General features: G+C 49.8%; 1 protein-coding gene across 14 annotated transcripts in view; it reads left to right on the plus strand.

Annotated features, from left to right (window-relative positions):
• LOC105472007 (calcium voltage-gated channel subunit alpha1 B) overlaps positions 1-26,692 on the plus strand; it is a 253,579-nt gene that overhangs the window by 139,065 nt on the left and 87,822 nt on the right. For 9 of the 14 annotated variants that reach the window (XM_071078713.1, XM_071078711.1, XM_071078724.1 and 6 more), the window contains 4 exons: positions 1,514-1,620; positions 5,325-5,387; positions 10,109-10,906; positions 12,028-12,245. In XM_071078713.1, the coding sequence (XP_070934814.1) occupies positions 1,514-1,620; positions 5,325-5,387; positions 10,109-10,906; positions 12,028-12,245 (1,186 nt within the window). Of the gene's footprint in view, positions 1-1,513; positions 1,621-5,324; positions 5,388-10,105; positions 10,907-12,027; positions 12,246-26,692 lie in introns of all 14 variants that reach the window. The other 5 variants (XM_071078714.1, XM_071078723.1, XM_071078717.1 and 2 more) reach the window with 2 other exon arrangements.

A 26,692-nucleotide genomic window follows, 5' to 3' on the forward strand; every position in this document is an offset into this window, starting at 1 on the left:
CTAACAAGGGACTTAGTTTTTGCCAGTGTTGTGCCCCAAAAGAAGATTCAAGGGCATTTTAGGGAATATTGGGAATGCTGGCTCCCAGGGGAGCCAGGTGGGTCTGGCCTTCAGGATTGTGAGGAAACAGTGGTGGCTGCAGTCCAGATGGACGACATGGAAGTCGTAGCTTCCCTTCTGGGGCCTGTGGTCTCAGCCTAGAACCATTGATCCCGAATCCAGGTGCTGAGTGTGTTGGTCTTGTTTCGTGACTTGGGGTCAGGGCCAGAGGGGGCAGAGGAAACTGCACCTGCCTGCACATGCGCACATGCCCAGCCCTGCGGGCAGGAGCCGTGTGAAGCTCAGGGCCAGGCACCGCAGGCGGTCACCCAGGAGTGGGGGAGACAGGGAGAGCTTCTCACAGCCACAGCTGGGGACACGGGGACAGACGTGGTCTGCTGGCTCCAGGTAGAAAAACTCAAAGGTGGTGCGTGGCCCACTGGACACCCTCCTGGTGGCAGTGCTTGTGGGCAGTGCTGGGTCAGGACTCAGCCATGGGTGCAGAGCCTCTTGCCCTTGCTCTTGGCTATGTTCAAGTGTGACTGATGCTCCTGGGGGGACAGGTGGGACAAAAGGAGGGACAGATTTGCCTTTCAGTGGGCAAGTTCAAGGTGCCGTGGTACACACAGGCTGAAGGCCAGGTGTGGTAGCTTACAACTGTACTCCCAGCACTTTGGGAGTGCTTGAGCCTAGAAGTTCAAGAAAAATTGAATTAAGAAAAAATTAGCCAGTGTCCACAGCTGCCAGCTTCCCCTGCAGGCGGCTCCTATCCCTGCCTGAGTCCCCGGCGGGCTGCAGCCTCTCCTAGCTGCTGCTGCCCCAAAGACCAGCACTTTCTGCTAGGCTTAGAGACAGGCCCTCCGCAAGCACATCTTCCTGGTGCCCTCCAGGCAGGATCAGGGCTGGTATGGGTGTGCACACATGCTTGGAGTCCCAGCTGCGTGGACACACATGCTTGGAGTCCCAGCTGCCTGGAAGGCTGAGGTGAGAGGATCACTTAAGCCTGGGAGGTTGAGGCTGCAGTGAGCTGAGATTGCACCACTACCCTCCAGCTTGGGTGACAGAGCGAGACCCTGTCTCTGAAAAAAACAAATAACAAAAAGCAAAACAAACAAATGGAAATATCCAGTCAGTGGCTGGGTACCTAGGCTAGAGCTCAGAGTAAGGTCAGGATAGCACAGAGGTGAGGCTGTAGCCTCCAGGGAGACGGCAGAAGCAAGAGGGCACTGAGGAAGGAACCCCAGCAACCATTACCTTCGAGTCACAGACACAGAAGGGGAGGCCCTGGAGAGCACCCGAGAGAGCTCCTGTGGAGTGGCTCGTGGGGGGCCACATTCACTCGGGTGGGCTGCCTGTCTCCACTGGACAGGGAACAGCACTGTGTATTTTTTGAGGCCCCTGGAGGAAGAGCTGATGGCATTAGAGTGGCTGTAACACTGTGAGGGGAACTGGACATTTCTCTTTGCTCAAACAGGATGAAGAGGAGATGGAAGAAGCAGCCAATCAGAAGCTTGCTCTGCAAAAGGCCAAAGAAGTGGCCGAAGTCAGCCCCATGTCCGCCGCGAACATCTCCATCGCCGCGTAAGGCTCCTGGGACCGGACCGTGGGGTGGCAGTGGGGCTGCTGCAGGTCCCGTGGCTGGGCCCTCCCCAGGGCACCCCTTCCAGAGGCTTCCTCGGAGGGCGCCTGGCCTTGGCTGGTGAGGACACAGCCCCTCCTCGGACTGAGATGAGAGCCTGGGGGCTCCAGGGCTTTTTCTCAGTGTGAACAGGGCCAGGGTCTGGCCAGGCACAGCCCTCACATTGTGGCTGGGATTGTCTGCCACGATATTCACTCCCTGGATGGCCTCAGGGTGGCTCCAGGCCCTCCCCGGGCAACTGTGGATCAGTTAGGGGAGGGAGTCAGTAAGTTGATTTTATGCACAGCTTTTCAGAAATGTATTTTATGAGCCAAGAGATTCTAGGTGACATCTGAGCAGCCTGAGAGACTCACTGCAGTTTCCAAAAACGTCTTTCAGGTGTTTGGTACTGGGGCCGAGGCTGGAGGAAGTTATTCTGGCAAAAACGGCTTATTCCACAGAAGCGCATTTGGAGGCGTTAGGGGCTTTAAAGTTTGGGCAAAGTGTCCAGCTCAGGGCCAAAGGCTGCAGTGAGCCGAGCTGCGGGAGGTCAGTCCCTGGAAAGGGAGGCAGGAGTCTGGCCCGTGGCCTGGTCACAGGGTGGGCCACAAGAGTGCAGAGATGCCCCTGCTGGGAGCTTGTTCTCTGGGCTCAGCTGAATTGAGGTCTGGAGCCGCTAGCTCCGTCCGGCCGCATATGCCCGCCCCCCACACCTCCCATTCCCCATGCTGATGGGTGGGCCCCTGCCCTTCAGCTGGCCACCCGCCCTGCTGCGAACACGGAGCACAGGGCCGGGCACAGCCACAGGTCCATCTGTAGTGACGTGTGTCTGCACTACTGTGTAAGCATGTTCGCATGTGGATGAGTGTGCTAGGTGTGTGTGTGTGCACTTGAGAGTTGCACAGTGACCATGTGTGAGTGCATGTGCTGAGTGTGTGCACACCCATACCAGCCCTGATCCTGCCTGGAGGGCACCAGGAAGATGTGCTTGCGGAGGGCCTGTCTCTAAGCCTAGCAGAAAGTGCTGGTCTTTGGGGCAGCAGCAGCTAGGAGAGGCTGCAGCCCGCCGGGGACTCAGGCAGGGATGGGAGCCGCCTGCAGGGGAAGCTGGCAGCTGTGGACACGGTGGCCATCACGTAGAAGACTGCTGGGGGCTCAGTCCTCAGTTGTTTAATTTCGATCTTTCATTGTCTTGGCCAATTCGGTTATTTGGTCCGTTAGTTATTTAGTCCATTTAGTTTGGTTACGTGGTCCAGGGGTCGCTGCCGGGGCTCTGTGAGCTCTGCAGGTGGGTGGTCTGCCATAGAGGGGGCGAGTGGTGTGTTCAGCTCCTGGCCTCGTGCAGGCCTTGGGTTGTTCTCTTTAGGACTTGCCTTCTCTGCTGTTCCTAGAGGCGAGCGCTTGTCCCTTGACCCCTGCTGCCTGCAGGGCCTGCCTCCTCTTGGGGGTATGGGAGGGTGTCCACTCCCATCTGGGCTGAGACCTTGCCGAAGAGGCTGCCAGGGCCCCGGCAGTCACGGAGCCTGAAAAGGAGGCTGGATACTTCCTTATCTGCTACCCCGTCCTGGTTTGGAGACACTGCTATGCAGGACCAAGGCAGTAGACTGGCATCCTTGGGCACAGGGTACCTCGACACCACCTGTTGGCCTGAGCACCACGCTGATTCCTACGTGAGGACAGAGCTTCTTTTCTGCCGGGGGACCCCTAGCTGTTCTTCCTCAAGGTGGGTCTGGAGCCAGGTGTCAGCTCCGGCGCCAGCATCCTCAACTCAAGCAGGCTGCAGCCCTCACATGTGGCAAGGGGCGGCCGGCCCGAGCCAGCCTGAGGCATCCAAGTGTCAGCCCCCATGGTCCCTGCCTGAGGTGCAGCTATGGGCCCTCATCCTCTGTGGCATGTCCTCAGCCCACCGGTTGGACATGACAGCCAGTCTGATTTCCACCACAAGAGATCCTGCAGGAATCAACCTTCAGGGGTTTCCTTCAAGGAGGGCCCTGCACCTGGCGAGGCCTGGCCCTGCTGCTGCTGTTGCGTGCCCGTGTTGTGCTGAGGCCTCCGAGGGCTGAAAGCTGTCTTGTCATCTGTCCTCGTCTGCTTCCTGTTGTCCTGGTGGGATGAGCAGTGCCACCTCCTGTCCTGCGCTCATTTCCAGCACCTTGAGCTGCTGGGCTGGGCGACAGCAGTGCCCTTGAGTACCCTTCGCCCTTCTCCTGCCCCCCACAGCTGTGCTGCGTGACCTGTGGAGCAGGGCCAATGCCGGGCTTGGTGCCCTGGGTGCTGGGAGGACTTGGGGTGTCCTTGGTGTTTAAGAGGCTCTCAGTGATGCTCTGTTTGGCTTGACACAGATGGTGCCAGAACCTACCTCAGAAGGGCGCCCTAGTGTGTTGCATGCAGTGCTGTGCATATCCTGGGCCTCAGGTGACAGCTGCTTGGAGGGACATGTCTTCCTGGTTCTTTGCTGGGTCAACCTCATCCTCACGTGGATTTCTGAACACTGGCAGCCTGCAGAATCACACTCACTCACACACACACTCACAAATACATACAGGCAGGCACAGACACACAGGCACACAGACTCACATACACACTTATACACAGGTACACACACAGTCACATAGGCACAGAGACAGAATCATACACACAGACTCACACACACACACACAGATTCACCCTCACAACACTCACAATCTCACACATTCAGTTATAATCATCCCACACTCTCACGTACACGCACAATCTCACACATTCACGGACATAGTCTCACACACTCATCACTCACAGTGTCACACTCACACACCCTCTCACACACACATGCCTGTTTGTACCCAGAGCCTGTGGGTAAGCAGTAAGCTGCTTTGACTGCCCACAAAGGCACAGACACCTTGGTTATGAGAAGGAGGGGCTGGAGCCCACCTGGCCCTCCCCTGGGAAGCTAATTGGAGGGAAATGGCTGTAAAGGAAACTTTGGTTTCCTTCTGTTGGTTTTAGAAAAGCCTTTGAAAAGTCACTTGGAAATGGCTGGAACTGCACCCAAAAGGAAGGTGGGTTGGGGTATAGCTTGATTTGCCCTGGAGGTGTCCTGGTGGCCTGGAAGCGCCTGGGTTGCAGCCTGGGGAGCACTGGGGCTAGAACCAGAGTGGGGCCCAGGTGCTCGCCCGGAAGGCAGGTGGGTTTGGCAGCAGGGCCCAGGCGGCATCTCCGGGAAGGGCATCTCTGGAAAGGGCACCCTTGCCTCCTTTGTTAGCCTATGCTGCCCCATCTCCAGGGCCAGGAGACAGTGCGGTCAGCCTCCCACCTCAGGGTGCTGGGGGCTGTTTGGAACTGCAGGAAAATCGGTGTTGGGTCTTCCCAGCCGCACTGCCTGTCCTGGGCAGTGTGTGCTGAGTGATGGATGGGCCCCCAAGCTAATGGCTTCTGTCTTCCAGCAATTACAGGGTTTGCTGTCTCACTTTTCTGCAGTCTCACTTTTCTGCATGTGTGGAATTGGTTCTCAACTTCTCTTTCACCCTGAGGTCTCGGCTGGTGCCCGTCTGACAGACGCGTCCGCGGCCTCCTGTCCAGATGCACACGGCAGCCTGCGCCTACACTGGCGTGGCTCTCAGTGTCACTGGTTCCTCAGAACTCTCTCTGATTTTCTCACTTCTGTCTGTTCTGTTTTTTGCATGTGCAGTTTTGTAAAGCAAGCTCGAGGTACTGTATCTCGCAGCTCATCTGTCTCCAGCGTGAACTCACCGTGAGTCGCTCTGCTATGATATTCCATCCATGACTTCATGATAACTACATGCAGACACCTTCCTTCCACTCCTAACTCTGCTTTCTCACCACAAGCCATTTGCTTCATGGGGCAGCTCCAGGCTTCCGTGGCCTGAGCGGGGAATGGTGGGCTTGCTCCCTGACGTCCCCGAGTCCTGCCACGGGGTCAGACCCTCTGTGCTCAGCCCCTCCTCCTTTCCCTCCTGGCCTCTGTCTTTTTGTCTGCTGACTGTTGTGTCCGCTCCCTTCGGTGTCTCGAGTGTGTCTGCTTCTCCTGAGTGGACTGGGCGCCACGGGCTCAGGTCTCTTTGTGGTTCCCATGAGGCCAGGGCCCTGTGAGCAGGCACAGCAGAGAGTGCTCTTTAGGGGCTCACCGGGGACGTTTATGGGTCCTCCCAGGCCCCTTACTCGGGAGGGACTGTGTCTGTGATTCTCAGGAAGTCCTCGTTCTAGCAAGAGCAGAGAGCTGTTGTCCACTTGTGAAGCTTACAGTAGACTACCCAGGGCCTGAGGCAGAGACGTGGAAACCCCAGGGTGGCCCTCCAGGGAGTGACTGGCTGGCCTCCCCTCGGGCAGCTTCTCATGGGGAAGTGCTCACGGAGGGCTTCCTGACCACTTCAGGGACCCCTCACCTGCAGGGCCTGGCCTTGCCCTCCAGGGGAAGACTCCGCAGGCCAGGCCCTGCAGGTGAGGGGTCCCTGAAGTGGGCAGGTGCAGTTCGGCCACCTGGCACCTGATGGAAGTGGCCAGGTGTCCTGTCTGTGTCCTGATGGTGGTGAGGCCCCTGCTGCCCCTAACCCCCTTGCCCGGTGCTTCCCCGAGCACTGTTTCTGCTGGCTGGCAGGAGCACTGATGTCTCCTGGGGCAAGAAAGCATGCCGGATCCCGAATCCATCCGCAGGGTGGAATAAGGTGTGAGATGCAGATGGCGGCGGGGCACGGTGACTCACACCTGTAATCCCAGCACTTTGGGAGGCTGAGGTGGGCAGATTCCCTGAGCTCAGGAGTTCGAGACCAGCCTGGGCAACACGGTGAAACCCCGTCGCTACTAAAATACAAAAAATCAGCCAGGAGTGGTTGCGAGTGCCTGTAGTCCCAGCTACTTGGGAGGCCGAGGCAGGAGAATTGCTTGAATCCGGGAGGCAGAGGTTGCAATGAGCTGAGGTCGCACCACCGCACTCTAGCCTGGGTGACAGAGCAAGACTCCGTCTCCAAAAAAAAAATGCAGATGGCAGGTATCCATGGTGGCATACTAGGGCTGCTTCATTTTGTCAGCAGTTGCGGGTTATCTGAGCCCAGAGACCTCAAAGCAGGACCACAGAGCGCCTCGAGGCCACTTCTGAGTCCTGCGGTTCCCCACAGCGCCTGGCTGAGTGTGGCTGAGCTGTCCTCCACAGTGCCTGCCTCTGCTCTGCCACAGCGCCTGGCTGAGTGTGGCTGAGCTGTCCTCCACAGTGCCTGCCTCTGCCCTGCCACAGCGCCTGCCTCTGCCCTGCCACAGCACCTGCCTCTGCTCTGCCACAGCGCCTGGCTGAGTGTGGCTGAGCTGTCCTCCACAGTGCCTGCCTCTGCCCTGCCACAGCGCCTGGCTGAGTGTGGCTGAGCTGTCCTCCACAGTGCCTGCCTCTGCCCTGCCACAGCACCTGCCTCTGCTCTGCCACAGCGCCTGGCTGAGTGTGGCTGAGCTGTCCTTCACAGTGCCTGCCTCTGCTCTGCCACAGCGCCTGCCTCTGCTCTGCCACAGCGCCTGCCTCTGCTCTGCCACAGCGCCTGGCTGAATGTGGCTGAGCTGTCCTTCACAGTGCCTGCCTCTGCTCTGCCACAGCGCCTGGCTGAGTGTGGCTGAGCTGTACCCCCGGGAACAGCTGGGTTGTGCCTCCCAGCTGAGGCCAGGACACAGGGGTGCCAGTCGTCCATGTGACCTCCTTAAAGAGCCCTTTTAAACCAGGACTTTGCCTGGATTAGTCACCAGCCACACTTCACTCTAAGTTGGCGTGGATACGTGCCAGATAGAGCAAGGACAGAGACAGTGGCCAGGGGAGGTGCAGGCTGACTGAAGACACCATGCAGACGGCCCCGGCACACAGATCCAGAGACCTAGGGGATATCTCCAGAGAGGAACCTGGTGGTACTACTGGCCGAGTGAGGGCAGATGCAGACAGTCTCTGATGATATTAGGGCCGAGAACAGCAGATAGGCCCAGAAGGAACAGGCCAGGTGGAGCCAGTGGGGCTGTAGTGGGGTGGGCAGGTGCCTCTAGTGTAGGCTGCTCAGCCTCTCCCTCTTCCCCGGGTAGTCACAGGGGAGTCTGCCAGCCTGACAGCGCCCTCAGTCCAGCAGACAGCCTGGCCTCTCCCTGCTCCAGGCGTTTCCTGGGCGAGAAGGAGCCGCACCTGAATGCAAGGGTGAGGGCAGAGCTATGTGGTCTGGAGCCCACCCCACCTTCACACAGACCCTGTGCCTCTGCATGTTCCCCCATGGTCCTCACTGCGATTCTGGTCCCCAAGATTCACGGCTTCATCAGAGCAGGCCACCCTGCCGACCAAGTGGCTCAGAGCCTAGGCCCCTTTCGGGCACTGGAGTGGACTGGGAGACTGGAGGCAGTGAACAGCCTCCGCCCTCACAGGGCTCCTGTGCCTGGTGCACGCCCCCGGGCTGTTTTACACCACTCAGCACTGTTGACAGTAGAGCCCTTTTGTCTTGGTCCCCGCTGGGGTTGGTGGGTCGTCTGTGGGTCAGTTGTAGGGCACCCCTGGGAGCAGGGGCAGCACAGTTTCAATGCATCAGGGATACAGGTCAGGGCCAGGGGCTTCAACTGAGGCTGGGGGTCTGCAGATGGCCCCTACAGGTAGCCCTACCTGCCCCCACCCCACCCAAGCTCCCAGGTGAGACACAGACACCACACTTCTGCTTTCATTGGTGCAAGGTGCTGCCCCTGGACATTGCTCCCACTGCAGCTTGGACTTCTACAAAGGGGCAGGATTTACTGTCTACCTGCTTGGGGTGGGCCAGCTGCAGGGTTGTGCCTCAGGGTTGAGGCCTCAGGCCTCAGATGAGGTTTCTCCTTGGCAATGGGGGAGCTCAGTATTGGGATAATAAGACCCTTTGTAATGTGCCCTTCCCTCCCGTGGTGGCCTTGGCTAGCCGCCCACCCACCTGCTTGGCCTGTCTGGTGCATTCCCAGTGTCCTGTACCCCTCGGCCTTCTTGAGGTCTGTCTTTGCAGGTCAGAGTGGTGCTCAGCGGCTCAGGGCCCTGGAGCTGGTGGCCACCGGCCTGGACCTCTGCAGGCCGTGGTTGTTAGTGCAGTTGGGGTCTGGCCAAGGACTCATGTCTTCTTTACAAATGTTTTCCCTTTTTGCCCTTGCCTGTGTCTGATCCTGACTCACTGTGGGACCCTGAGCAAGTAACAGCCTCTCTTTAGTCTCAGTATCTTCATCTGTGAAATGGGGACAAGAGTAGCACCTGATTCTTGAGGTGGTTGTAAGGACTGTTTGAAGTGGGCACTATGCCCAGAGCACCACGTGGCGGTTGCAGGAGACAGATGCCATGGCCCTCATTGTTGGGGTAGTCACTGCTGCCTCCAAGGCCATCCAGCAGCCTGGGAGGCTCCAGGGTGGGCCTCAGGCCTCAGATGAGGTTTCTCCTTGGCGATGGGGGAGCTCAGTATTGGGATAATAAGACCTTATCCAAAGGTGGTCCTACTCAGCAGAAGGCCCAGAATGCAAATGGCTTCCCATGCACTCTGGGCTATGGAGCCCCATGTGTGATGTGTGAATAGAGGAGGTGCTTGGGCCCATGACATTGGAGTAGGGGTCAAGGCATTTGGTAGCCCATGCAGTGAGGACGGAGCCTAGACCACTGGCCATCCCTGGTGCTGGAGGGCTCCGGGGACCATGTTCTGGCTCTGCTCCCAGTGGAGGGAGGGGCTCTCCGTCGTCAAGAGAGAGGAGGGCATTGGTGGCCACGGGAGGGGGCATTTCCAGCCTCAGACCTGACTTCTGGCCTCCTGGTCACTGAGCCAGGAGGCAGCTGCGGGGCTGTGGCTGACCACCTCGGGGACTGGCAGAGGCTCTGCATTTGCTCCTGAGAGGGCCAGGTGCTCCCTTGGCTGCTGTCTGCTCTGCCCCAGCACCTGCCTCCTGGGTTCCCTGGCAAACAGCCTTTTCACCTGGCTGGTGGCCTGCCTCCTGGAGGTAGCGATGGGGAAGTGCCTCTATAGAAGGGGCCGCGTGTCCCACCCTTCCTGTAGCAACTGTACTGGTGCTAGAGCAGGGGCCAGCTCCCAGGGAGTCTGCAGGGCCTCCCTGGCTCCTGTCTCTCCATAGGTCATGCCCCTTTGTAATGTGCCCTTCCCTCCCGCGGTGGCCTTGGCCAGCCGCCCACCCACCTGCTTGGCCTGTCTGGTGCATTCCCACTGTCCTGTACCCCTCGGCCTTGAGCCCCCAGGGGGTCCTCTTGACAGGCTGGTGCTGTCACCTTGCGGGTCCTGTGGGACACCTTGGGGGGCGGGGCTGAATTCTGTTCCCTTGGGCGTTCCCCAGCTGATCCGCGTCCCCCGAGGGGTGTGGGGGCTCCCGCGGCCACACCTCCCACCTCCCTGCGCCATTGCTCCATTGCTGTGTGTCCATTGTGGCCCCCCTGGAGAGCGGCGGGCGGGCGGAGGCGTGGGGCCACGCTCACCGCCGGTCTCCCCGCAGCAGGCAGCAGAACTCGGCCAAGGCGCGCTCGGTGTGGGAGCAGCGGGCCAGCCAGCTACGGCTGCAGAACCTGCGGGCCAGCTGCGAGGCGCTGTACAGCGAGATGGACCCCGAGGAGCGGCGGCGCTTCGCCACCACGCGCCACCTGCGGCCCGACATGAAGACGCACCTGGACCGGCCGCTGGTGGTGGAGCTGGGCCGCGAAGGCGCGCGGGGGCCCGTGGGAGGCAAGGCCCGGCCGGAGGCTGCGGAGGCCCCCGAGGGCGTCGACCCTCCGCGCAGGCACCACCGGCACCGCGACAAGGACAAGACCCCCGCGGCGGGGGACCAGGACCGAGCAGAGGCCCCGAAGGCGGAGAGCGGGGAGCCTGTTGCCCGGGAGGAGCGGCCGCGGCCGCACCGGAGCCACAGCAAGGAGGCTGCGGGGCCCCCGGAGGCGCGGAGCGAGCGCGGCCGAGGCCCGGGCCCCGAGGGCGGCCGGCGGCACCACCGGCGCGGCTCCCCGGAGGAGGCGCCCGAGCGGGAGCCCCGACGCCACCGCGCGCACCGGCACCAGGATCCGAACAAGGAGTGCGCAGGAGCCAAGGGCGAGCGGCGAGCGCGGCACCGTGGCGGCCCCAGAGCTGGGCCCCGGGAGGTGGAGAGCGGGGAGGAGCCGGCGCGGCGGCACCGGGCCAGGCACAAGGCGCAGCCTGCGCACGAGGCTGTGGAGAAGGAGGCCACGGAGAAGGAGGCCACGGAGAAGGAGGCCGAGATAGTGGAAGCCGACAAGGAGAAGGAGCTCCGGAACCACCAGCCCAGGTGAGTCCGCGGCTGGGCGGGTTCGGTGAGGGAGGGGTTGACCCGGGCGGTGCGAGCCCCAGTGCTGGCTGCGGGAATGGGGTCCACGGCGGAGGCGGCACCGCCGGCCACGCTGCCCTGTCCAGGGCCATCCCGGCTGGGGTCTCCGCATGCCGTTCATGGTGGGGGGGTGGTGACAATCCTGCATTGGAGAGTCGACCTGTAAAAGACTTGGCAGGGCAAGTGTGGTGCGTGAATGCCAGCTGTTATTTAAGAAGGGAGGGCTTAAGTGGGAATTGTTACGATTGGTTTGGAAAGAACAAAGTGGCCCTGGGAGAAGAGAAAGTTGGGGATTGCTGTGGAGGAAGGAGAGGCAGGAGGGCCCGAGGGAAGCCTGAGCAGGCCAGTGGGCTGGGTGCAGAGCGGGGTGTGGGGGCCAGGCTGTGTGGCCATGACAGGAAGAACCCCAGCTAGCCCAGCTTGCTCCCTGGGGCAGGACTCACCGACGCTGTGAGGGCCTGGGGTAACTGGTCCAGTGACCAAGACCAGCAGTTGCCAGGTACCTACTGGCCACAAACCAACCAAAATACTTGCTGCTGGAGACCCCAGCCCGGGGTAACCCAGCCGCCGCCCTGTCTGTGTGTGTCGGCGGGTCCGCCCCACCCTGCCTTTCAGACTAAAGACACAGAGGTGTAGAGGTTAATTTAAAAAACATACAGAATGCCAGAGTAGCAGAGCAGGTGGTCATAGATTTAGTTGGTCTGCATGGGGGTTTAAGGGTTTTGGTTGATAGGATTTTGCTGATGTGCATTATTATTATTATTTTATTATTATTGGAGACAGGGCCGCACTGTCGCCCAGAGTAGAGTGCAGTGGCGCAGTCGTGGCTCACTGCAGCCTCAATTTCCCGGGCTGAAGCGGTCCTCCCACCTCAGCCTTCCCAGCCTGAATAGCTGGGACTACAGGCACGTGTCACCATGCCCAGCTAATTTTTTAATTTTTGTAGAGATGGGGTTTTGCCATATGCCCCAGGCTGGTCTTGAACTCCTGGGCTCAAGCGATCCTCCTGCCTCGGCCTCCCGGTGCCGGGATCACAGGTGTGAGCCACCGCACCCGGGCCTGATGTTCATTCTTGATTGCAGGGAGCCACACTGTGACCTGGAGACCAGTGGGATGGTGACTGTGGGCCCTATGCACACGCTGCCCAGTACCTGTCTCCAGAAGGTGGAGGAACAGCCAGAGGATGCAGACAATCAGCGGAATGTCACTCGCATGGGCAGTCAGCCCCCAGACCCGAGCACTGTTGTACACATCCCAGTGATGCTGACAGGCCCTCCTGGGGAAGCCACAGTCGTTCCCAGTGAGTATCTCCCTGTGCCAGTAGGGCAGGGCCCATCTTGTGCAGGTCCAGCAACCCCCATTCCCTCCTGTTCCACAGCAGCCACTGGGGACCCAGCCTGCCTCTGTGAATTGTTCTCCTGGCTGGAGAGGGAGTCCTTTGCTGTCAACATCTGTCCTTTGATGTCCTGTTGATTTCTGAGTGCCCCAGAGATAACTGAGGTTGAGCTCCGTTCTCCTTCCTTCCCAAAATATTTGCACATTGCCAACTAAGTGCCAAGTGCTATGTTAGAGTGCTAAGAGCACAGCAGCAGGGAGACAGTCTTGTCAGGAAGACAGACCACAGCTCTTGATGGTTGCACAAAAGCTGCTGAGGACTCTGTCCACGGCCTTGACTGGGGCTGAGAGCGAGGGGCTGCAGAGGAGGAGGCTCTCCACCGCGTCTGCCCTTGTGGTCATGGGCCCATGCCATCCATGCTCTGAGGCTGCTCCCAGGCCTTTATTTGAGCTGCCTTCTTTCCTCCCCTTGCTTGCTCACATGCTCGGGACATCCCAAGTGAGCACCCTTCCCATGCCTGCCTGTGTGCAATCCCTGAGGGCGCAGGGGACCAAGATATCATTCCTGTCTTCAAGCCTGTCTAATAGGGAGAGATTACAAATACAGGCCCCTTACATGGTGGGGAAGGTGCACGGGTATTTCATGGGCATCAAGGAGGAGCCCTCCTTTCTTAAGTACAGAGAAAAAAGGGGTAGAAGAGAGGCCATAGAAACAGGACTCACATGAATGCCAACAGAAGCATTTAGGTCATAAGCAGACCAGACAGACTCAATCAGGTGCCACCACATGCATGCCCATGTTTGCAGATGCATCCCCACACAGAGATGTGTGCATGCCCGTGTTGCAGATGGATCTCCACACACAGACGTGTGCATGACATTCTCTCTTGCTCAGGTGCTCTCACCTGGGGCCTGTGGACTGGCTCTCAATTCCAGGTATAACCGTGGAAGACACAGCCTCTAATTGCTCAGCCTCCCCTTTTCTTTTGCTTCCTTGGAGGAAAGTTGCCCTTGGTTCATTTACTTGTTTACTTCCCATGGGCACAAGGGAGTCTGCCTGCCCAGCTCCCTCACCTGATTGTCTGTGGATCAACTTGAGGATGAGCCTAGGGTCCCTACCTGGCTTTCATCGGCAGAAATCCAGATGTGACTCCTCCCCAGGCTCCCTATGCTCTACTCCACACCCTTGCTGGCAGCCACTGATCTTTTCACTGTCCCTATAGTCTTGCCTTTTCTAGACTGTCATAGGGCTGGAATCATACAGTATGCAGCCTTTTCAGGTTGGTTTCTTTCCATTAGCAATATGCACTTAAGTTTCCTATGTCTTTTTGTGGCTTGACAACTCATTTGTTTTTAGCATTGCATTAATATTCTGTCTTTTGGGTGTACCACAGTTTGTTTATTCACCTATTGAAGGACATTTTGTTGCTTCCAGTTTTTGGCAATTATGAATAAAACTGCTATAAACATTCATGTTCAGGTTTTTGTGTGGACATAAGTTTTCAACTCATTTGGGTAAATACTTAACAGCATGATTATTGGATTATATGGTAAGACTGTGTTTATCTTTATAAGAAACTGACAAACTGTCTTCCAAAGGGACTGTACCATTTTGCATTCCCACCAGCAATGAATGAGAGTTCCTGTTGCTCCATATCCTTGCCAATATTCAGTGTTGTCAGTACTTTGGATTTGAGCTATTATAATTAAGCGTGTAATGATATCTTGTTTATTTTGCAATTTCCTAATGACATATGATGTTGAGCATCTTTTAAAATGCTTATTTGCCATGTGTATAATTTTCCTTGATGAGGTTCCTATTCAGATCTTTTACCCACTTTTTATTCTGGTTGTTTGTTTTATAATTGTTGAGTTTTAGGAGTTCTTTGTATATTTTGGATACAAGTCTTTCATCAGATATGTGTTTTGCAAGCATTTTCTCCCAGTCTGTAGCTTGGTTTTTCATTCTCTTAATGTCTGGTGTTTTTGATTGTTAAAAACAAGTGATTGTCTGGTCCCTGTTATTACTTCTACTAGAAATAGAAATCTAGGCTATTAGTTTTTATATGTTGATTGTGTGTCCTACTACTTTTCTGAATCCTCAAATTGTTTATTAGTTTCACTGTGATTCCCCCTTTTTTCCCCCAGATACATTATCAAAACTTCTGAAAATACACTTCTCTTTCTTTCTAAGTCTTATACCGCTCATTATTATTTTTTTGTCTGATTTCAGTGTCACATAACAATGGAATTACTGGGCATTACCTTGTTTCTGCCTACACTAAATAAAATTTTGGTTTGGGGCCTGAGGGGTGTGCGTGTGTGTGTGTGTGTGTGTGTGTGTGTATGTGTATGTGTGTCTGTGTGTCTGTAAAATTATGTTACAATATCCATTAGTCCCTACTTCAGTAAGTGTTTTAATCTGGAATAGATGTTGAATTTTGTTGAAGGCCTTTTCAGCATCCATAGAGATCATATATTTTTTTCCCCTTAGATATGGGGATTTATAGTAATGAAGTTTTCGATATGAAATATCTTTGCAATCTTAGAATAAACCCAAGTGGTTATTATATTTATTTTGTAATATGCCATTGGATTCTGTTTAACATTTTTTGTAGGATTTTTGCATTGATACTTTTAGGCGAGATATGTTCTGTAGCTTGCTTTTGTCACATTTGAGGATCATAAGGTTTAAATATCAATGACATAGAGTTATCTATTGCTTAACTTCACAGCTCCATTCCTGAAAATCAAATGTTCTAAAAGAGGGTCTCATTTCCACACCCCACCCCACGTTTTTTTTTTTTTTTTTTGAGACTGAGTCTTGCTCTGTCAACAGGCTGGAGTGCAGTGGCACGATCTCGGCTCCACCTCCTGTGTTCAAGCAATTCTCCTTCCTCAGCCTCCTGAGTAGCTGGGATTACAGGTGCCTGCCACCACACCTGGCTAATTTTTGTATTTTTAGTAGAGATAGGGTTTCGCCTTGTTGGCCAGGATGATCTCAGACTCCTGACCTCAAGTGATCCACCTGCCTTGGCCTCCCGAAGTGCTGGGATTACAGGCGTGAGCCACCGTGCCTGGCCCCATTATTTTAAATGGTAAAACATTATAATGTGTTATGTGTCAACTAAAATTTCATAACCAATTTTGTAAAATATAATTAAAGCACAGTTAAACAATGAAAACTAATAAACAATCATAATAGAACATAAATGCTTAGCATATTGTTTCCTGATTACCAGTTAAAATAGCTATTAATAAGCAATTGCTTTAGATACCTCCTTTATTGAAACTTGTTGTACTTTTCAAAAACATCCATACGTGATTCCTGTAACTTACTGTGAACAAAAGTTCTCTGAAAAGGAATTTGGAGGAAACAGGCTTTATTCTAGTGAACATTTTGCAAACCAGGGAGATGCAGCCCTCCTTGTAAAATGAAGGCGAAGGTTTGACATTTCCTGTTAATCAAGTCCCTTTATGCAAATGAAGGATTCAGACTTGCTTGGTCTGATTGGTTGACACAGCTGAGTTCTGATTGGTCAATATAGCTGAGCTCTGATTGGCTGAGGCAAGTGAACTCTGATTGGCTGGTTTAGGTGAGCTCTAAAAGCTCCCAGAGTTAAAAAGGTGTGAGCATTCTGGGACCTCTATTCAGCATATGACAGCTTCTGTCTGACTTAAATGTAGGCTTAGTTACCCACTTGGGATCCATCTTGAAGGAATAGCTCTTTCAGGTTTCTTCACACAACCAACTGAATTTGGAATCCTCCTGCCTGAGAGTTGTTCCCCACATTATTTTGTTAAAAACATTATATTGACTTTTGGGCATGTATACTTTTTTAAAACATAAATATCAGCCAGAAAAGCCAACAACACTGTAATGAAAGATATATATGTTTTTCAGAAGCATGGGCATTATAAAACTTGGCAGTGCTCTATTGGGAAATACTATCCAAGGATATATTCTGTGGGATATACCTATTATTGGTTCATAAGAATAATTAGAATGTCTTCTTGTGCTCAAGGGTAGCTCAGGTAGTATAGGAATTATGTGGTCTTTAAATATTTGATGGAATTATCTTGCGAAATTGTTGATGTCTGATCTCTTTTTGTAGGGTAGTTCCTTTGTAATACCTCTTTTTCTGTATGGATGTTGGTCTGTTTAAACATTGTTGCCTCCCGAGATGAGTTTGGTACATTATATTTTCCCTAGAAATTATCCATTTGATCTAAGTTTTCCCACTTATTTACATAGCCTTAAGAGTGGCTTAAAGTTTTAAAAATTTCCCTCTGTTTCAATGTTTTTCCTCGTCATTTTTGATCCTGTGTTTTTTGTTTTTTTTTTTTTTGAGATGGGGTCTTGCCCTGTCGCCCAGGCTGAAGTGCAGTGGTGCCATCTCGGGTCACTGCAATCACCACCTCCCGGGTTCAAAGCGATTCTCGTGCCTCAGCCTCCCGAGTAGCTGGGATTACAGGCACGCACCACCACACACAGCTAATTTTTTTGTATTTTTAGTAGAGACGGGGTTTCACCATGTTGGCCAGGCTGATTTCGAACTCCTGACCTCAAGTGATCTGCGTTTCACAGCCTCCCGAAATGTTGGGATTACAGGCACGAGCCACCGCGCCCAGCCCATTTTCATCACATTTTAAAAGAAACTATGTAATTTTGGCTTATGTTTGTGCTAGGTGTGTGTTTGTAGATTCTGTGGGATTTTCCACAGAGAGTATAAGATATCTGCACGTGAACAGATTTAGTTTTTTCCTTTCTGACATATATGCCTTTTATTTCCCTGTCTTCCCTTACTGCACTGTCTGTGACTTCCAGTACTATTTTGAATAGCTGTGGCAAGAACCGATATCTTTCCTGGAGGGAGCATTTTGTCTTTCATCATTTAATATGATATTAGCTGTAAGGTTTTTGGGTTTGTTTGTTTTTTGTTTTGTTTTGTTTTTTGGTAGATGTTCTTTATCAAGTTGAGAAAGTTCTCCTTTATTGCTTTTTTTTTTAAAGAATTTTTGTCATGCGTGGATGAATATTGTCAAATAATTTTCTGCATCAATTGATATTATGTGTGTGTTTTTTCTGTTAATATGGTAGTTTATATTGATTTATTTTCAAATATTAAACTGGCCTTCGTCCGGGCGCGGTGGCTCAAGCCTGTAATCCCAGCACTTTGGGAGGCCGAGGCGGGTGGATCACGAGGTCAGGATATCGAGACCATCCTGGCTAACATGGTGAAACCCCGTCTCTACTAAAAATACAAAAAACTAGCCGGGCGTGGTTGTGGGCGCCTGTAGTCCCAGCTACTCGGGAGGCTGAGGCAGGAGAATGGCGGGAACCCGGGGGACGGAGCTTGGAGATTGTGCCACTGCACTCCAGCCTGGGCGACAGAGCCAGACTCCGTCTCAAAAAAAAAAAAAAAAAAACTGGCCTTTGTCATTATGAATAACCCTACTGGTGTCTAATTGTTTCTCTATGTTGCCGCATTCTATTAGCTAATATTTTGTTAAGGAGTTTTACCTCCGTATTCATGAGGGATGTTGCTCTGTAGTTTTCTTTGTTGTGCTGTCTCTGTCTGGTTTTGATATCGGATTAATAAAATGTTTTGAATTGAATGGATTGTCCATCTTCTGTTTTCTAGAGGAGATTATGTTGAACTGATATTAATTCTCCTTTAAATGGGAAATTTTGCAAATGAAGCATGTCTTTTTTGGATTTTTAAAATTACAAATATAATTTCCTTAATAGATACAGTGTTATCTATTTCATATTGGATGAGTTGTAGTAGTTTGTGCTTTCTGAGGAATTAGTCCCTTTTTTTTCTTTTTTTTGAGACGGAGTCTCGCTCTGTTGCCCAGGCTGGAGTGCAGTGGCGCGATCTCGGCTCACTGCAAGCTCCGCCTCCCGGGTTCACACCATTCTTCTGCCTCAGGCTCCCGAGTAGCTGGGACTATAGGCACCTGCCACCACACCCGGCTAATTTTTTGTATATATATATTTTTTTAGTAGAGATGGGGTTTCACCATGTTAGCCAGGATGGTCTCGATCTCCTGACCTCGTGATCTACCCACCTCTGCCTCCCAAAGTGCTGGGATTACAGGCATGAGCCACCGCGCCCGGCCGGAATTAGTCCCTTTATTTAAGTGTGTACAGTTGTTTGTGATGTTTCCTCATTATCCCTTTGATGTCTGCATAATCTGTAGTGGTAACTCCTGTCTCATTTCTTATATTGGTAATTTGCTGTCTTCTCTCTTTTGTCTTTGTGAGTCTTACTAGGAGTTTGTATATACAATTTTATTGATATTTTCAAAGAAACAAATTATTGTTACATTGATTTTCTCTATTATTTTTCTGTTTTCAATTTCATTTGATTTCTACTGTTTATTATTTCCTTCTTTCTGTTTTCTTTGGGCTTCTTTTGCTCTTCTTTTCTAGTTTCTGGGGGTAGGAGCTTAGATTGTTGATTTGAGTCTTTCCTTCTTTTCTGCTGTAAACATTTAGCTCTGTAAGTTTCTCTCTTGGCAGCCGCATTCCACAGGTTTTCATACTGTATATTTTTTCAGTCCCGTTTAAAAAATTTCCTTTGAGAAGACTCATGGACTATTTAGAAGTGTGTTGTTTAGTTTCCAAACATTAGGAGATTTGCCTGTTTTTCTGTTATTGACTTCTAGTTTGATTACTTTATCGTCGGTGAACATGTTCTGTATTATTTCAGTTCTTTTAAGTTTGTTAAGGTTTGTTTTGTAGCCCAGGATGTGGCATATCTTGATGTATGTTCTGTGAACCTTTGAAGGGAACATGCATTCTGTGTTGTTGGTGTACATTCCTATAAGCATCATTTAGATCCTGTTGGTTGATGATGTTATTGAGCATCTTCGTCTACATTCTGATTTTCTGTCTAGATATGTCAGTTGTTGAGAAAAGGGTATTCAGTCTCCAACTATAAATGTGGATTTATCTTTGCTCCTTTCAGTACTGTAAGTTTTTGCTTCATGTGTTTGCAGTTCTGTTTTTGGGCAGATACATATTTAGGATTTCTATGTCTTTTTGATGGACTGGCCCTTTAATTGTTGTGTAATGTCCTTCTCTATACCTGGTAATCTTCTTTCCTCTGCAAGCTACTTTATCTTATGTAGATACATTCAGTCCTGCTTTCTTTTGATTAATATGTGCATGGTATATATTTTTTCACGCTTTCACTTTCAACCTAGCTATATAGTTATATTTGAAGTAAATTTCTTGTAGATAGCATTCATGTTTTCAATCCACTCTGTCAATTCTGTCTTTTATTTTGCATATTTAGACTGTTTACACTTAGCGTAATTACTGATATATGAGGGCTTAAGTCTGTTATTTTATTTCTTATTTTCTGTTTTTTTTCTTTCTGTTTTTCATTTCTTTGGTTTCCTTTTTCTCCTTTCCTGTGGGTTACTTGAATGTACTTTAGAATTCCTTTTAATTTATCTGTAGTATTTTTTAGTGTATCTCTTTTATAGGTTTTTTAAGACCTCGTATAGGTTTTTTTAGTGGTTGCCCTGTGTATTACATTATATATACATAACTTACTGTAGTCTCTTCATGTAGTCATTTTACCAGTTCCTATGAAATATAGAAGCTTTACCTCTCTTTATATCTCTTTTTCCTCCTCCATTTATTATATAATTGTCTTAAATAGCTCTTCTATGTACTTTTAGAAACACATCAGAGTATGTTATAATTTTGCTTCAACTGTCAAATGTAATTTAGAAAAGAGGAGAAGAAAAGTGTATTGTATTTACCTGTATTTTTACTCCTGTTATTCTTTCTTCCTTCCTGATAGTCCAGTATTTCTTCTTGCATAATTTACTTTCTGTTTAGAGGAACTTTCTTAGACATTCTTTTGTGATAGGTCTGCGGGTGACAAATTCTCTTAGTTTTCCTTCATCTGAGAATGTCTTGATTTTCCCTTCATTCCTGAAGGGTATTTTCAGTGGGTATAGAATTCTGGGTTGACAGTTCTTTTTTTTTCAGCACTTGAAAAAACGTGTGCCTCTTCCTTCTGAGCTCCATGGTTTCTGATGAGAAATCTACTGTCATTCGAATTGTTTTCTTCCTATAGGTAAGATGTTGTTTATCTCTCGCTGCTTTCAAGATTTTTTTCCTTGTCTTTATATTTCAGAAGTTTGATTACAGTGTGCTTTGATGTGAGTTCCTTTAAGTTTATCTTGTTTGGGGTTTGCTCAATTTCTTGAATTTGTAGGTTTATATCTTGTGCCAAATTTGGAAATTTTTCATCCTTTATGTCTTTGAATACTTCTTTAGTTCTGCCTCTTTCTCTTTTCTTTCCAGGACTCTGATGACATGAATGTTAGATCTTTTGTTATAGTCCCAAAGGCCCCTGAGCTCTATTCACTTTTTTAAGTCTACTTTCTCTCTGTTGCTCAGATTGGATCATTTCTATTATTCTATCTTCCAGGTCACTGACTCTTTCCTCTGTGCCTTCCATTCTGCTGTGGCCCATCTATTGATTTTCTAATTTCAGTCATTGTATTTTTCAGTTCTGAAGTTTCCATTTGGTTTGTTGTATCTTCCGTTTCTTTCCTAAGACTTTATTTCTTTGCTGAGAATTTTATATTTTTCTTTTGTTTTAAGTGTGTTTTAAATTATCTGTTGAGCATTCTTATAATGGGTGTTTTTAAAATCTTTGTCAGATAATTCTAACATCTATATCGTCTTGGTGTCTGTTGATTGTGTTTTCTCATTCAAGTTGAGATTTTCCTGGTTCTTGGTGTGATGAGTGATTTTTGGTTGAAACCTAGACTCTCTGGTATGATGTTATGAGCCCTAAGTCTTATTTACATCTTCAGTTTTAGCTTGTCTACTGTGATGCCACGCCAGCAAGTAGTGGGGCATGTTAGTCCATTCTCACACTGCTATGAAGAAATACCTGAGACCAGGTAATTTATAAAGGAAAGAGGTTTAATTGACTCATAGTTTCACATTGCTGAGGAGGCTTCAGGGAACTTAAAATCATGGCGGTAGGCAAAGGAGAAGCATTCACCTTCTTCACAGGGTGGCAAGACAGAGTGAGTGCAAGACACTTAATGAAACTGTCATATCTTGTGAGACTCACTATCATGAGAACAGCATAGGGGAAACCACCCCCATAATCCAATTACCTCCATCTGGTGCCTCCCTTGACACGTGGGGATTATAGGGATTACAGTTTGAGGTGAGATTTGGGTGGGGACACGCCAAACCGTATTATAGGGGTTGTAGAGAGTTGCCCCATTATTGACAGGTGGGGATAGAAGTATAGATTCTTCACTTGAGTTCCATCGACACTCTAGGAGAGGATTACTCATTACCGCTAGGCTAGGCTGGGAGTTTGAGCTCCCCACTAGGCCTCCATTCATACCAGCCTGGCTGGGAGAGATAGGAGTATCTTGTTACTGTTCCCCATCTGGCTGGCCTTGACACAATGGAGATAGACCTTATCACCTCAAGATAGCAGTAGAAGTCCTGACTTTCCACTAGGGCTTGCTCCATTGAGTTAGGAGGAAGAGGGTGCCTCATTCCTGCTGGGTGAGACGCGACGTCTAGGCCCCCTGTGTGATCTCTACTGGCGTTGTGTGTATTGGGGGTCTTGTTACCACTCGATAGGGATGAAAGTCCCTGCTCCCACTTGGCTGTCTCTGAGACCACCCTAGCAGGGGCTTTGGGATGGTGGTGAGGGTGGAAGTCTAGGCTCCCCACCCAGTTGCTGCTGGTGTAAGTGGAGGTAGGGTCATAGTTTGTTTTTTTGTTTTTGTTTTTTTTTGGTATGTGTGTGTGTAGTTTGGCTGTTGTTTCGTGATTATTGTCTATAAGTTTTATATCTCACTAGGCTGCCTCATTCCTAGTCGTTTCACGAGGGAGAGCTGGGTTTATTGAGCCTTTAAAAAATCTGTACCTATTGGCATTTCTGGGTTGTTGGATTCACTAGTACCAAATCTAGGATATATATGAGGCATAAAAGAAAACTCAAATGAGAAACTTACTATTGTGCCATTCCTCAGGTCCCAAGGTCCCTAGCCAATGTTTTCCTTCTTCATTCCACCTTTTAGAATACTATGTTTGCCTTATATATGATGTCCAAGGATCTTATATATGGTAGTCCCCCCTTATCCATGGTTTCACTTTCCTAGCTTTCTGTTATCCGAGGTCCACTGTGATCTGAAAATATTTATTACATAACTACTCTTGCACTTTGGGGCCATTATTAAGGAAAATAAGGGTTACTTGAACATAATTACTGCAATACCACGACAGCCAACCTCAGAACCAAGGTGGCTGTTAAGTGACTGATGAAGTCCAGGTGGGACGGAGTAGAACTGTGTGGGGTTTCATCATGATACTTAGAACAGCTAACGACTTAAAACTCAGGAATTACTTCTGGAATTTTGCACCTACATCACAATGCCTATGTCATTCACCTCACTTCATCTCATCATGCAGGCATTTCATTATCTTATATCATCTCAAGAAAAAGATGACCGCTGGCTGGGCACAGTGGTTCATGCCTGTAATCCCAGCACTTTGGGAGGCCAAGGCTGGTGGATCACTTGAGGTCAGGAGTTCGAGACCAACCTGGACAACATGGTGAAACCCCATGTCTACTAAAAGTACAAAAATTAGCTGGGCATGGTGATGGGTGCCTATAATCCTAGCGACTTGAAAGGCTGAGGCAGGAGAATCTCTTGAACCCGGGAGGTGGAGACTGCAGTGAGCAGTGAGCTGTGATCGTGCCACTGCACTCCAGCCTGGGCAACAGTGAGACTCTGTCTCAAAAAAAGAAAAAAAGAAAGAAAGAAAAGAAAAAGATGACTGCCAATATCTGTAGGAACCAGTTTCGTATTCTCTTTTACGTTTCTGATGGATTTGTAGTTGTGGACACTTTTTTTTTTTTTTTTTTGAGATGGAGTCTCACTCTGTCACTCGGGCTGGAGTGCAGTGGCGCAATATCCGCTCACTGCAAGCTCTGCCTCCAGGGTTCATGCCATTCTCCTGCCTCAGCCTCCTGAGTAGCTGGGACTACAGGTGCCCACCACCACGCCCAGCTAATTTTTTATATTTTTAGTAGAGACGGGGTTTCACCATGTCAGCCAGGATGGTCTCGATCTCCTGACCTCGTGATCCACCTGCCTCGGCCTCCCAAAGTGCGGGGATTACAGATGTGAGCCACCGCGCCAGGCCCGTGGCCACTTTTATATTTCTGATAGCCTTCCCTCCCTCCCTCCCTCCCTCCCTCCTTCCCTTGATAAACTCTTTTTTCCCTGAAGTTTTGTCCACTTAAATGGTTTATCAATGCCTCAGTCTTTGTCTTTCTTGATCTTCTCTACTGTATTTTCATTTTCTGTTTCGCTAATTTCTGTTCTTGTTTATTACTTCCTTTCTTCTACTTTGTGTATGTGTACTGTAATATTCTTTCTCCAATGTATTAGTTGGATAGTCAGCTCTTGACATTGAGCTTTTCTACTTTGCTAATGTGTTTAAAACTTTAAGTTTCACTCTTAGGGTTATTATAGTTATATATTGAAAGTTTACATTTTTTGTTTTAATTTTTTTTCCAAGCATGATTAAGATTTCTTGTTTGGTTCATGAGGTTTTTTTTTAAATAAGTATGATTTTAAATTTCTAATTGACAGAGATTTCTCTATCTTGTTCTCTTTCCCTGTGTTTTGCAATTGATTCCATTATTCCTTTTCATATTTCATCACTCCTTATATTTCAGATCATCCATTTGGATTTCTTTTTTTTTTTTTTCCTTCTGCTTGAAGAACAGCTTTCCTAATTTTTTTTTTTTTTTTTGGGGATGGAGTCTCACTCTGTCGCCCAGGCTGGAGTGCAGTGGTGGCGCAATCTTGGCTCCCTGCAACCTCTGCCTCCCGGGTTCAAGTGAGTCTCCTGCTTCAGCCTCCCAAGTAGCCCACTGCCATGCCTGGCTAATTTTTTATATTTTTAATAGAGATGGGGTTTCACTATGTTAGCCAGGATGGTCTCGATCACCTGACCTTGCGATCTGTTCACTTCCCCCTAATTTCTTTTCGTGAGGTTTGATGGTGGTAAATTCTCTTGGCTTGCCTGAACAGTCTTATTTTTGCCATTGTTTGTGAGAAGTGGTTTTACATCGTAGAGAATTCTCATTTGTTATCTTTCTTTCAGCATATTGAGACTGCTCCACTGTCTTCTGCCTTCTGTTGTGTCTGTTGAGAAGCCAGTCATTCATCTAAATTGTTGTTCCCATGTATGGCTCTGTCTTCTCTCTGGGGCTGCTTAAATAAAATCCTTTTTATTGTGGAGAATTGAAACTTATGGGAAAGTGGAGAAAATGCAGTGAACTCCCGTGCTTCATCTCCACCCTCAGCAGTCACCCACATTTCATCAGTACTGTTTCACTTATGCGTCTTCTTGCTTTCTTGTGTATCATTTTAGGTGTAATATGCCAGTAAGCGTCTCTGACAATTAAGGGTTTATCATAGCCATAGAGCATTGTCACACTTAGCAATGCTGATAATAATTCCCTGGTATTATCTAACACCTCTTCCAAGTTCAAATTTTACTAGTTATTTCAAAAATAACTTTTTACGGTTGGTTTGAGTCAGGATTCAAACGAGGTTTACTCATTTGAGTTTGCTTCATCTGTCTAAGTCTCTTTTACTTTAAAACAGTTTTCCTCTCCTTATTCATGCCATTTATTTGTTGAGGAGAACACATGGTTTGTTCTGTAGAATTTCTCAGTTTGGCTGTTTGCGTCGTGATGGTGTTTGGCACAGTTCTCTGTCCTCAGTGCGTTCTGTTACCTGGTAATTAGATCCGGAACAGGGGCTTCTAAGCCGGGGAGCTGTTGCAGCTGTGTTGTGGACCGTGACCTCTGCAGTTTAGGATGCCTAGCAGCATCCCTGGCCTCCACCCTCTCAATGCCAGGAGCACCCCCTAGTGGTGACAACCAAAGGATGTCTAGATCCTGTTGTGAATCCAGGCCGGATGCGGTGGCTCACACCTGTAATCCCAGCACTTTGGGAGGCCGAGGTGGGAGGATCACCTGAGGTCAGGCGTTCGAGACCATCCTGGCCAACATGGTGAAACCCCGTCTCTACTAAAAATACAAAAATTAGCCAGGCGTGGTGGCAGGCGCCTGTAATCCCAGCTACTCAGGAGGCTGAGCCAGGAGAATCACTTGAACCCGAGAGGTGGAGGTTGCAGTGAGCTGAGATCGCGCCACGCACTCCAGCCTGGGTGACAGAGCAAGACTCCGTCTCAGAAAAAAAAAGAGAGAGGGAAGGAATCCAGTTCCCTTCTTTTGGAAGGCTTCCAGGTGGTGGTGTACACTTCCTGCCTCATGGTATCAGGAGCTATGTCATGTCTGGTGTCTCTCTGGGTGAGACTAACATGGAACAGTGGGTTTAGCCTGATCTGCCATTGTAAAGTTCTCCACTGGTCTTTCCCCAAATGGTTCTAGTGACATAGATGATTGTTACCCAGATCTGTGATTTCAGGGAGGGTCACAAAATGGTGAACTTATACTTTCACGATTCTTTCTGTGTTTGTTATTTTGACTTTTTCTGTAAGAAAGATCTTACCTCATCAACTGCTTGGTTACCCTGAAATGCAGTTTGTATGTGTATTGAACAAGGTACTTGCTTCATTCTGTCCCTTTATTTAAAAGTTTTCGAAATAAGGAATCAATGCCCTTTAACAAATAGGACCAGTGAGAGCTATAAGCAAATGATTATTGTAAATTTTTGAATTTGAATGTGTTTGATGTATTTCAGTTCTTTGCAGTCACTATTACTTTTGGTGCTTAAATTGTCCTATCTTGGCCATTGTTCACCCTTTCAAGTTGATTTTCTGCCCTTCTCGCGGGCCTGGAATAGAGTTTGACAATTTTCTGGTTTTCGTGTATGACAGCATGTTTCAGGATCATTGTGCACACTTCCTGCCCCCGATCTGGAATTGCTTATTTCTTCAAGAAGCAGCACACGCTGGACACTGCTATGATTTCTGTAGATTCCACCCCCTCACCCCCCGTACTCTGGTGGCCTTTGCCTCCAGGGGCTTCCTCTTCAGCTCCTCTTCAGAGACTTCCCTTGGACTACGGGAACCACGGGAAGTGCATGGGAGTTTGCATCCCCCAAGGTGGCACTTAGCCAATGAAGGGAAGGTGCAGGTGTAGGAGAGCCAGCTCTCTGGCTTCAGTCAGGACAACCTTCTGGTTCAGACGAGAGCCCAGAGTGTCTCTGTGAGAGCCTGAGCCACCTTTGCAGGACTTGGTCTGAAGCGCACCCTTGCTTGGCTTCTTCACTTCCCTGTCTTGCTTTTCTCCTCCCTTCTGGTTTCTTTTGGGAGCCCGTCCCACCTCACGGTGTGCTTCTGTAGAAGCTGACTCG

The sequence above is a fragment of the Macaca nemestrina genome, chromosome 14, assembly GCF_043159975.1.
Source record: "Macaca nemestrina isolate mMacNem1 chromosome 14, mMacNem.hap1, whole genome shotgun sequence".
In the NCBI taxonomy this organism is placed as follows: Eukaryota; Metazoa; Chordata; class Mammalia; order Primates; family Cercopithecidae; genus Macaca; species Macaca nemestrina.